At 44.7% G+C, this 10,000-nt stretch overlaps 1 protein-coding gene across 7 annotated transcripts in view; it reads right to left on the bottom strand.

The window, feature by feature from the left end:
- Positions 1–8,151: 8,151 nt before the first annotated feature.
- Meis2 (Meis homeobox 2) overlaps positions 8,152–10,000 on the bottom strand; it is a 202,205-nt gene continuing 200,356 nt past the window's right edge. For 4 of the 7 annotated variants that reach the window (XM_063250305.1, XM_003475671.5, XM_005006198.3 and 1 more), the window contains one exon: positions 8,152–9,581. In XM_063250305.1, the coding sequence (XP_063106375.1) occupies positions 9,295–9,581 (287 nt within the window). In that variant the 3' untranslated portion in view covers positions 8,152–9,294. The remainder of the gene's footprint in view (positions 9,582–10,000) is intronic. The other 3 variants (XM_003475673.5, XM_063250306.1, XM_003475672.4) reach the window with 1 other exon arrangement.

Genomic DNA, 10,000 nt, shown 5'->3' with positions numbered 1-10,000 from the left:
CTCAGTTCCCACACAGCTTTAGCAAAATCCCCAAAAAAGCAAAACCAAACACTGCCCCCGGAGCTGAAGTCGTTCCGCGTTGCAGAGTCACACGCCTCGTGCGCGGGTCTAGCCGTGTTAGCAGCTGTCCCGAGGCAGGGCCGCCCGGCCAGAGGGCAGAGGCGGGGGCCGCGCGTCCGCCCCCGCAGAGGACCTGGGGGGGGGCTCTGCACCCCGAACCGCCGGGAACAGGCCGAGCACTCTCCGAGGGCCGCAGCCCACACCTGGCTGGGACGTGCAGCCCGAGGACCAAGTGCAGGGACACTGTGGGTTTCCTGGGATGCACTGCAGCCAGCCTTTCGGGCTGCAGCAGAGTCGAGGAGGACGGGGCACACGCGTGGAAAAGACCCGTGTGTGTGTGTGTGTGTGTGTGTGTACAATAACAACTTTTAACCAGAAAAAACAAGGGAGAAAAGAAAGAGGAAGAAAGGCAGGCAGGGTGGCAGGGAGGGGGGACACTAGAGGACACTAGGAAGGAAGGGAAGGTCATGGGAGTCCTTTTCTGCGCGGGAAGGATCATCCAAGACCCTGTCGAGGGACCCACTCGAGTCCCGCGCACTCTGCTAGGACAGTGGGACTTCTTTTTAGGAGCTCAATTTAGTAAGGAAGCAAAATATTGTTTTTGTATTGGCCATTTTTCTTATCAGAGATCCACTAAAAATTCTACGGTACCTATTAAAACACTTCGTACTGAAACAGTTCAGCAGGGGAGAAAAAAAACCCCAAAACTACCTCAAAATCCCACAGACGAAGCGATTTAGAAAAAGGAAAGGCGTCCTTTTGCTAAAGCGTGGGTAGTTTAGTCCCCCGAGGCCAAGTGAAGGTGCGGGTTCCTTCGTATTTTATTACTATTATTATTGTTATCACTTATTCATTTAAGTGTTAGCTCTGACAAGCCTTCTCCCTTGCCAGGTGCTCTGGGCAGAGCCATCGAGGCAGTGGAGGAAGGAGGCCGGGAGGTGGGGTGTGGAACCCGGTTCCCTTCGCTGGGGCTGACCCGCCGCGCTCTGCCCTGCGGGCCAGCAGGGGGCGCTCTGACGTTATCTCTGGACCAGACCGCCGAGTCGCTCAGAGCTTGCAAGGCAGGCTTGGCAATTTCTCGCAGCTGCAAAAGAACGGGGAGGAGGGACTGCAGCTCCTAAACCCTCAGCAGCTATTCCAGTTGGGTTATTTACCTTCGGGTTGAAATATATCTACGCCTCACTTTACCCACCCATTCCGCTTATAGCTCACCCCCTCCCTATCAACCTGTTTGTATTCATCTGTAACTATGCAGCACATGGATAATCTCCCTAATCTTGAAATATACATTAATGCAACTTATTAGAGGCGGCGATGAATAGTCAACATTTTTTTCGCCTGTTGGTTCCGCTGATCCAAGCAGGATTTATTTGCAGATCTCACATCCCGGAGCAATAACGCGTGATTCCCCCCCCCTTAAATAAAATTGCTCAAATGTTGACAACCTTTAAGCCAATCTAACACTCAAGATTAGTGATGGGAAACTAATGAGAAAATATCAGATCGCCCGGCCCGAGGGCTGCCAATTAAATCTTCACTGATTGAAAAATAAAAGCGGATTGGGGTGCGAGCCCAGCTCAACTTCAACTATTAATTTAACATGTTGCCAGGGTGCGTGCCTTCTCTCCTCTAAACTGATTTCCGCAATCGAGTTTCCTCCCCTCTCATCCCTCAACCTAAAAGCCAAATGCTATTTCTCAGAATATTTCAAGAGGCCCAAATCAGAATGATCATTTCTTACATGGTAAATAGTAGGCCTTTAAGCAATATGATTTAACTAATTAGAAAATTTACATCATTAAGTCTCAGGGAGAGAAAAAAGAGAAACAAATCTGCCAGTCATTTTAAAGGAGACAGGCACTATTGAAGTGTGAAGAAATCGGCTCTAATTCAAAAAGGCAATCGGGCAGAAAAAGCCCTCAACATTACCCTGCTAGTTATTAATCAGAAAGGGCTCTCTCTCCTCCCCACACTCCCGCCCCTCTATGCACTGAGTTTAAGTTCTTTTTTTTTTTTTTTTTTTTTGCCAGTGGCATGTCATATTTATATGGAGGTTTTGTCTGCTCCAGAATTAAAATTTGAAAATGTTTCAATATGAGGGAAACAGAATCCACAGAAGGAAAAAAATATTCACAGGATCACCTCTCTTCCAAACAAGGAAACTCGTTATAATAAACAATTCTCACGCCCCTTTTTAGTGTTTTTTTTTTTAAATTCTTTCTTCTTTCTTCCCATTAAATTCCTATTTTGAAACCTGCTTGGTGAGAACTAGATAAAGTCTTTGTGCTCGGCTCCCCTCCCCCTCGTTTCTCGCACCTCCTCAGTCCGCCAAAGGGAGAAACTTAGACTGAAAGCAGAAAAGTACAAATACATTAACAAAGCCCCTCTCGCTTGATAAAAAGGCCCCGGTCTCGGCTTACATGTCAGGAATCTAAGGGAAGAGGGACCTGTCGGGTGGGTCCACAGACAGAGGAGGAGCTAGACATTTTCCCCACCTGTGTCTTCTACTGCACATAACATGTGGTTAGAGAAAAAAGCAAGGTGGGTAGGTGAAAATTATTTTAAAGTGCACTGTGGTGTGGCGTGGCTTTTTGTCTGGTCCACTCATTTTCCATTCAGCTTAAAACAGCAGTCTCATTATATGTAGGTGCCCCTTCTCATAATGCTCTTTCTTAAGCCCTGGGGACACCACACACATAGCCCTTTCCCTACTCTGCTCATTCCCAGCAAATTAGCTGAAAAGGGACCAGCAAAGGAACTTTGTGAGCACTTAGTTCAATTTGGAAACTCAGGCCCCTCCTGGCATCTCTGAGGACTTGCTGTTACACTACGCTGGATTTAAAAAAAAAAATCAGTAGCATGCTGTAGATATTCAATTTTCCTTTATTATTATTTCTTCTTCTTAAATTCTAAAGTGAGTCCCAGGGCTCTTTGGCTGCCTCTCCCCGTGCTTCCCGCACTGCAGTCTACTCCAGCCTCATCCATTCTCTGCTCTGCCCTCACTTTTTGAAAGTTTCACTATCTTGCTTCTCACCAAGTCCCTGGGCCTTGAAAGTCTCCTCTTTGGGCTTTTAATGGGCGGCCTGGAGCGGCTCTCCCACCCCAGTTCAACGCCATGCTTCATAATCCCAGTTCCAGCACTGCAGGACAGAGCAGTAGCAGGTCTGGGCTATTAACACACCCCAGTTAATTCTCTGCGGGAACTTTTACTAGGTGGGACGTGTGCAAGGAGAAAACATCTGTAAACAGTGTGGGCTCCGGAGGGTGGGAAGCCATTGCTGACAGAGAGGCCGGAGCACATATAAAACATGGCAGAATTCCTGAAACAGCCAGTGTGGAGATGTACTCTGGAAAAAATAAGGGGGGGAGCAGGGCATTGCAAAGATGATACAACGCTTTCCCAGTGCACCTACTTTTTCTAGGCAGAGCAGATGTGGGCTCTAACATGCTTCCCTAGGAGAAAGGTGGGTAAAAAGAGACACTTTGGTCACTTTCAGGAGGCAGACACAGAAAATGCTCAAGACAATTGCCTCGGGCAGTGGAGGGCTCCCCTGGCGGAATCTCCACCCTGCGCCTGGCCCCTTGAGACATTCCAAATCCTCTCCTTACCTTTATTCCTGGATTTGATCTGAAACCACTGGACGTTCCTGGGCTAGGTTCTCTGAGAGGGGGGAAAAATCCACCAGAATCAACCGGTCTCCTTCATCTAGTCCGAAGTCAAGAAACATTACAATAAAATTTACAGCGCCGTTAACAACTCGCAAGTAAAGCATTAAAATTCTCTTTAATTGAGAAAATATTGATTTTTTAAGTCTAGAAAAAGTGAAATCGTAATTTAGGCACAAACTTTCAGGTGAGAAAATAGCTTGTTCTGTCGCAGTATAACGGACCCCCCTTTACACTCCTGCAACATCACAGCTTTAACTGTGCTACTTTATGAAGTGGTAAAGACAAAAGATAACTCGACTAAGGCAAACACTTTATATTTTCAAAAGGGATCTAGAGTAATTTCTTTTGCCAATTATTTATAAAAGAGATTGTCTCCGTTTTTGAAACAGGAGGGTGGAATACCCAAAGGGGAGGGAAGAAATAAAAAGAACGGAAAACCACAGAACAGTCTAAAAGCAACTCACATTAGCAAATCCGTTGATATTCTCTACCAAAGGAGAATTGAAGCCAACACATTTAGAGAAAATGCATTCAGGGACAAAATTGCATCCTCCTCGAAACGAAACAAACCTAGGTCTATTTTCTTACTTTATCCCCCTCCTCCCCGTCCTTGGGGGGTAGGGGGTGCAGAATCCATTGGTGGGTTGAGAAGGGAAAGAAAAAATCAGGCTTTCTATGTTATTTCTGTATCGGTTTTTGGTATTATAGAGGGGTAAAGAAGTTTTTGTGTGGTGGTTTTTCATTGATCAGTCACTCTGAGCTAATGTAATTATCCTCATCAATAGGAGGCTGCAGAGAGAATCATTATGTGGGTGACATTGATAAATGATCGCCCAGGAACGGCCTCTCGCGGGCAACCCCCACGTCTGACCCTCCCACACACACAATGTAGTCATAGAAACACCTAGAGGACCAGGGACCGAGAGCCAAAGAAAAAGCCCGCGGCGGCGCGGTGGGGGCGGGGCGCGGGGCCGAGGGTCCCGATCCGAACCGGCTCGGAGCGCAGACACCAGCGCAGGGGGGACCCTGCCTCCCCGCCCGCGAACCCTCCCGCGCACAGTTGCTCACAACAAAGTGCAAACCCGACCTCCAGACGGATCCATTCCTCCACACCTCTCCCCATGTGCGAGCTCACCACCAACAACATCTGATGTTTGCCGAGACAAACACTCAAATAGGTCTCTGCAAAGGAGTTAAATAATTAGGTCACAAAGTTGCAGGCATCTCGTTCTCACGACAGCCTCCCCCTCCTCGTTAAAAAAAAAAAAAAAAAAAAAACACAAACCCAAACAACAGACAAACCAAACCCATCTGAATTAAAACAAAGACCGCAGCTGGGCGACACCTCTGCGGCCCTGCACCCCCAGTTATTTCCTGGGTGACCCCTGACTTTCTGTTCCCCTCTTCCTAACCCAGGGCCTCTGATTATGAGATCATGGATTTTGTGATGGTTGCCATCCGGGTGTCCGGGGAAAGAATAAGAAGAAAAGAAAAGAAGCAAGACCCCCGCCCCCACGCACACGGTTTCATCTCTCGACTGTTTTATTTAAGCAATGGGAAAGTATGGAGAGCAGTAATTGATCCATAATGATCCAGAAGTCGATGCTGGAGAGCGGGGGTGGGCTGGAGGTGCGCTCACGGAAGGGGGGGGGCCCGGTGCTGTTTATTTATTTTATTTCTAAAGCTTCAACTAAAGTAGCTTTGACACTGTTGGGGCTGGAGGGGAGGAGCCGCTGGGCTCCGCGGATCATCCATCATCCCTGTCACCCAGAGTCTGCCCGGAGGAGCCGTAGACGCAATCTCCCTTCTGTCTCTACACCGAAACTATTAATATTAAAACCTCCCTTCAAACGTCGCCCCGACGGTCTGCATTCCCATCACCGTCTGACCGCCTCCCCCCTCGGTCCGCGCCTCCCCGCGCTGCGCCGCGCCCCGGCCGGTCCTGCCACTCGGCTGCGCGCCCCCATCAGCCCGAGCACGGCTGTCAGTCAGTCAACGCGCACACCGGCCAGGGCCAGGCCAGGAGGGGGCTGGAGGCGCCCCCTGCACCCCCGGCCCCCGCTGGGTGGGCGGTGGCCGCAGAGCCGGGGCCACTGGGCGCACCCGGGCACCCCGACAGCGGCCCTTCCACCAAGTGGCAACTTGTAGCGGAGGTCCAGGCTGCTTATCAAAGGGCTGGCCTGCAGGACTAATGGGGACCTGGTGGAGGATCCCGGCCCCGTCCCTTTGAAGGAAGGGCCCTCCTTTGACAGCTGCTAGAGATATTAGCCACATTTCCCTTCCCAAATCTGCTCCGGGTTAACAGGCCCGCGGGGCGGGAGGGGCGAGGAGGCCAGCAGGACCCTGACAGTCTCGGCCTCCTTCTCCCCCAGACGCATCTAACCGGAGCTGGGTGGGGGAAGGGGCGTGTGTGCTGACCTGGCCAGTGGGAGGGAAAGACACAGGCTTCCCGGGTCTTTTCTCTCTCTCTCTCTCTCTTTTTTCCTTTAAAATGTGGCTCCTTGCTCAATTCCCAAACCTTAACAGATGGCGACTGCAGTGCTCTCAGAATTTCTTAAAGAAAGGGAAACCTTTGGAATTTATTTCTGCTTTTGCTTTTTCATATAAATAAAAAAGTGTTTTTATATTATTCTTGTTTTGGAGAACATAAGCAATTTTATTCAGACTACAGTATTTCCTTTAACACTATATGGTTGTCAAAACACCATTCCCAGTTTCTTTGCTTTTGACAGCTGAGTCTTTCTTAAATATACCCAAATCGGAACTCTTTATACTAAATAGTAAACCAGAGATAGGAACAAGTGCCTTCCGAGGTGGTGTAAAAAGTATTCTGAAAATTGGACAAAACTATCACCCTGCTGTCTTGGCTTGGGGGGGCAGGAAATGTAAACAAAATTATTATAATTATCATTCATCTCCAAGTATTTCAGAAAGTTCAAGGTAATATGATAGTCTGTGGACCTGTCTAGGAAGCTAAGCATTATTTTCTTCATTAAAAACCAATGCTAGAATGCTCTGGCTTCTAATCTGCAAAGAAATAATAACTTCACAAAACATTTCTTGGACATGCACCAATTATCAAGCAAACCCTACAGCATTTACTTCATTCAGGAGAGGAAGAAAAACTGCCAAAGTTTTTTTTTTTTCCTCAGCTGATGTGAGTTAATTTATAAATGGGGAACTTGTCACAGTGTAAGTAAGAGCATATAAAATAACAATATGCAAATATTTAAATTTTACATAAAGACTCCATGTAAAATGGTATAGCAAAAACCAGAGGGAAGCTCTCTCTCTTTTCCAAGTGGCACAGAATGTCTCCATTAACAGTGCATTTGTGTCAGAAGTGTTATTTCTATGTTTAAACAGCACTGTACTAATTAAATTGATAAATGTACTTCTAAAATTTTCCCTAACCAAATATAATGCAAAATAATAAGCTTATTTACTTGGTCCTTTGTAAAGAACTTCCATGAATTCTATCTAAAGTAGAAAGATGGTGGAGCCCCAAACAGGATACAATTATGCATCCCTTCCAGTTTAAAGTCTTTAGGATTCATGAACTACTTTCCTATCAAAGTGACATCACATAGCTAGCCAAGAGGTATAGTATTCATTCAGAACATAGGCTCCAAAGTTCAGCAGTTAAAAAATTCCAGGGTGGTGTGTTTATTTGAAAAACTGAAGAACATGCAAATTATCTTACTCTTTGTCCTCCACTCTTTGCACACGCAAAGTATTGTTTGTATAATATCAACAAGCTAATGGCATATGAAATTTTGAAAATGGTATCATATAGGAAGAAAAAATTTTAGTTACTGAATCATCCCACACTAGCATTTGTATACATGAAGGCATCTGAAATAAAGACACCATGTTATAACTTATATTAAATATTAATGCTTCAGTAATCTTTAAACTCAAGATTCCCGACTCTACAGAAGTTGTTTACTTATCTATGAATGTTTATCTGTAAATTTTAATATACACGCTCAACAGTATTCTTGATAAGGCAGGGTGAAACACAGGCAGATAAACAAAATTTGCACACAGACCTCATTTTAATGATGTAAAGTTAACCCTAAAAAAAAAAAAAGTGCTTTTATTTTGGCAGAGGATGCACATGGCAAACTATCTGGCAGTATATTTAAGCATTATGCACCTATGAAGCAGGCTGGGCATGCTGAAGATGATCTCTCATCCCGGTTCACAACACACGCACAATTCCATACCTTTAGAAGTTCTCTGCCGGTGGAACTTATTCACTAAGTACATATTGGAAGACTAAAGACAGTGACCTTAAAAATCGTTGGTAAATTTCAAATATATTCAACTTCTGTGGATGGGTCACCTACTTTGTGTACCACAGATAGCTGGCACTGTGCAACCTTGCCTTAAAACCATTAAAAACACCAAAGCCTAACAAAAAATCAAAAATGAAATATTTATTACCGCATTTTGTGACTTAACACCTTTTTTTAACATAACGTCACAGTCCTCATACAAGTATTTTAATGTAAATTTGACAAAGCTTAAAGGTAACAGCATTTTCTTCTAGTGAGGGACACGTGCTGAGAAAAAGAAGGTTTCATGGACATACAATACCAATTCCACAGCAGATCTGATACTAGCAAAAACATTCTTTTTTTTTCAATTGAGGTAAACACATAGAATATCTAACATGAAACAATTAATAGACTGAACTCTGTACGAAGTTTGTTACAGTATTCTCTTGCTCCTTTTTTTAATCCCCCAAGCTTTGAGTTTCTGATAAAGTCCTAGTGTTGGTGCAGTGACCATTAATAACTTTTTTTGTGTTGAGAAAAAGCTGCCCAACTTCAGATTGTTTTATCCACAGCCAAGGCAAAGAACTCCTGGAAGAAGCTCCTGCCCTGTCTTTAAATCTTCACTGGCAAGCTCTTTGAAGAAGAGTCCCCCAAAACTGTAATAAGAATTGGCTTATGAAGCACAAACTATAAAGATCTGTTTGAAACTAAAGGACACATATGTGGAGGAATAAAGGCCGGGCATGAAAACACATTCTTGAAGCTGGAGTTGGAGGGAAGAGTTTCCGCCAAGCGTTCATCATCGCCTCCAGCGTGGTTCTCTTCTCATTGGCCCAACAGGTTTAAAACACACCACAGTCTCTCCTGGATAGTGAATTTGCTGATGAACCAAAACAGTCATTCTTTTGGGAACAACACACATAGTGTGGAAAACAAGGATATATTTTTTTTCTCTTCTAAAACTATTTGAGGCAACATAACGGAGTGATCAACAGAAATGTACAAGTTTAACTTAGTTCCTATGTTTATACTACAGTAGTTAGAACTCTCAGAGTCTTTTTCCAGAGGATCTTTACATGGACAGGGTTGTCTCAGTGAGCCCATGACTTCACATTTGTGTTCTTGCCGCATTGGTCCTCTGTGGCTTGATGAAAAATGACAAAAGTAAAAAATAATCACAGCTGTCTGGAATTTCATATTAAGTGTCAACATCTGGTCAAAGTTCAGAAAGTCTTAAAATAGTTTTTGCGTGTGTTTCCTTTTTCCCTTGAGTTCCCGTATACTATTGGGCATGAATGTCCATGACCTGTCCGCCAACATTGGGGTCTACAGAATTTAACATTGTGGGGCTCTGTGCTGACATAGTCATTCCAGGATGGGTAGGGGGTCCTCCGTGCATCATCATGGCTGGGTGGTGGGGATGGCTTGGCAAATATGAATGCATTGGGGGTCCGTGTCTTAACTGAGTAGGGTGTGGGGTCATCTGGGGAGGAGTGTAACTCGGCTGCGCCATACTCATTCCCATAGGACCACCCTGAGAAACGTAGTCCCCTGACATGCTCTGCAAACCTGGAAACAGAGAGGCAGAAAGAAAGCGGGTCAAATTCCTACACATTTTTATACTTTACCCATCAAAGATGAAAAGAAAAAAAAAACAACAGACACTGCAAATCTTATATCTAAATTTAGCTGCAGATTCTTGCCAATGTTTGCAGACATTCAAATTGTAGTTTGCATTCAATTTCATCGCACAGCAGTATAATGCAACACAACAGAACTAAATATTTAATGCAACTAAATGTCATAAAGTGGAACTGTTTTTCAAAATGGTATTCAGTACATTTCTTTGATAAATGCAATAAGCATATAAATTCCGAGTCAAGTTTTATCAGTTAGCTGTTGATATATCACTTATTTTTCTTTGTTGCATTTAAGGATATGGACAAAAATTGAAGGTACTCAAATAAATTGACATCATTAATATATTT

Source organism: Cavia porcellus, unplaced genomic scaffold, assembly GCF_034190915.1.
Source record: "Cavia porcellus strain 051 isolate PalLab524CR breed Dunkin Hartley unplaced genomic scaffold, mCavPor4.1 scaffold_6, whole genome shotgun sequence".
NCBI lineage: Eukaryota > Metazoa > Chordata > Mammalia > Rodentia > Caviidae > Cavia > Cavia porcellus.
Note: the sequence above shows the minus strand (reverse complement) of the source record. Positions and strands in the feature narration are given on the sequence as shown.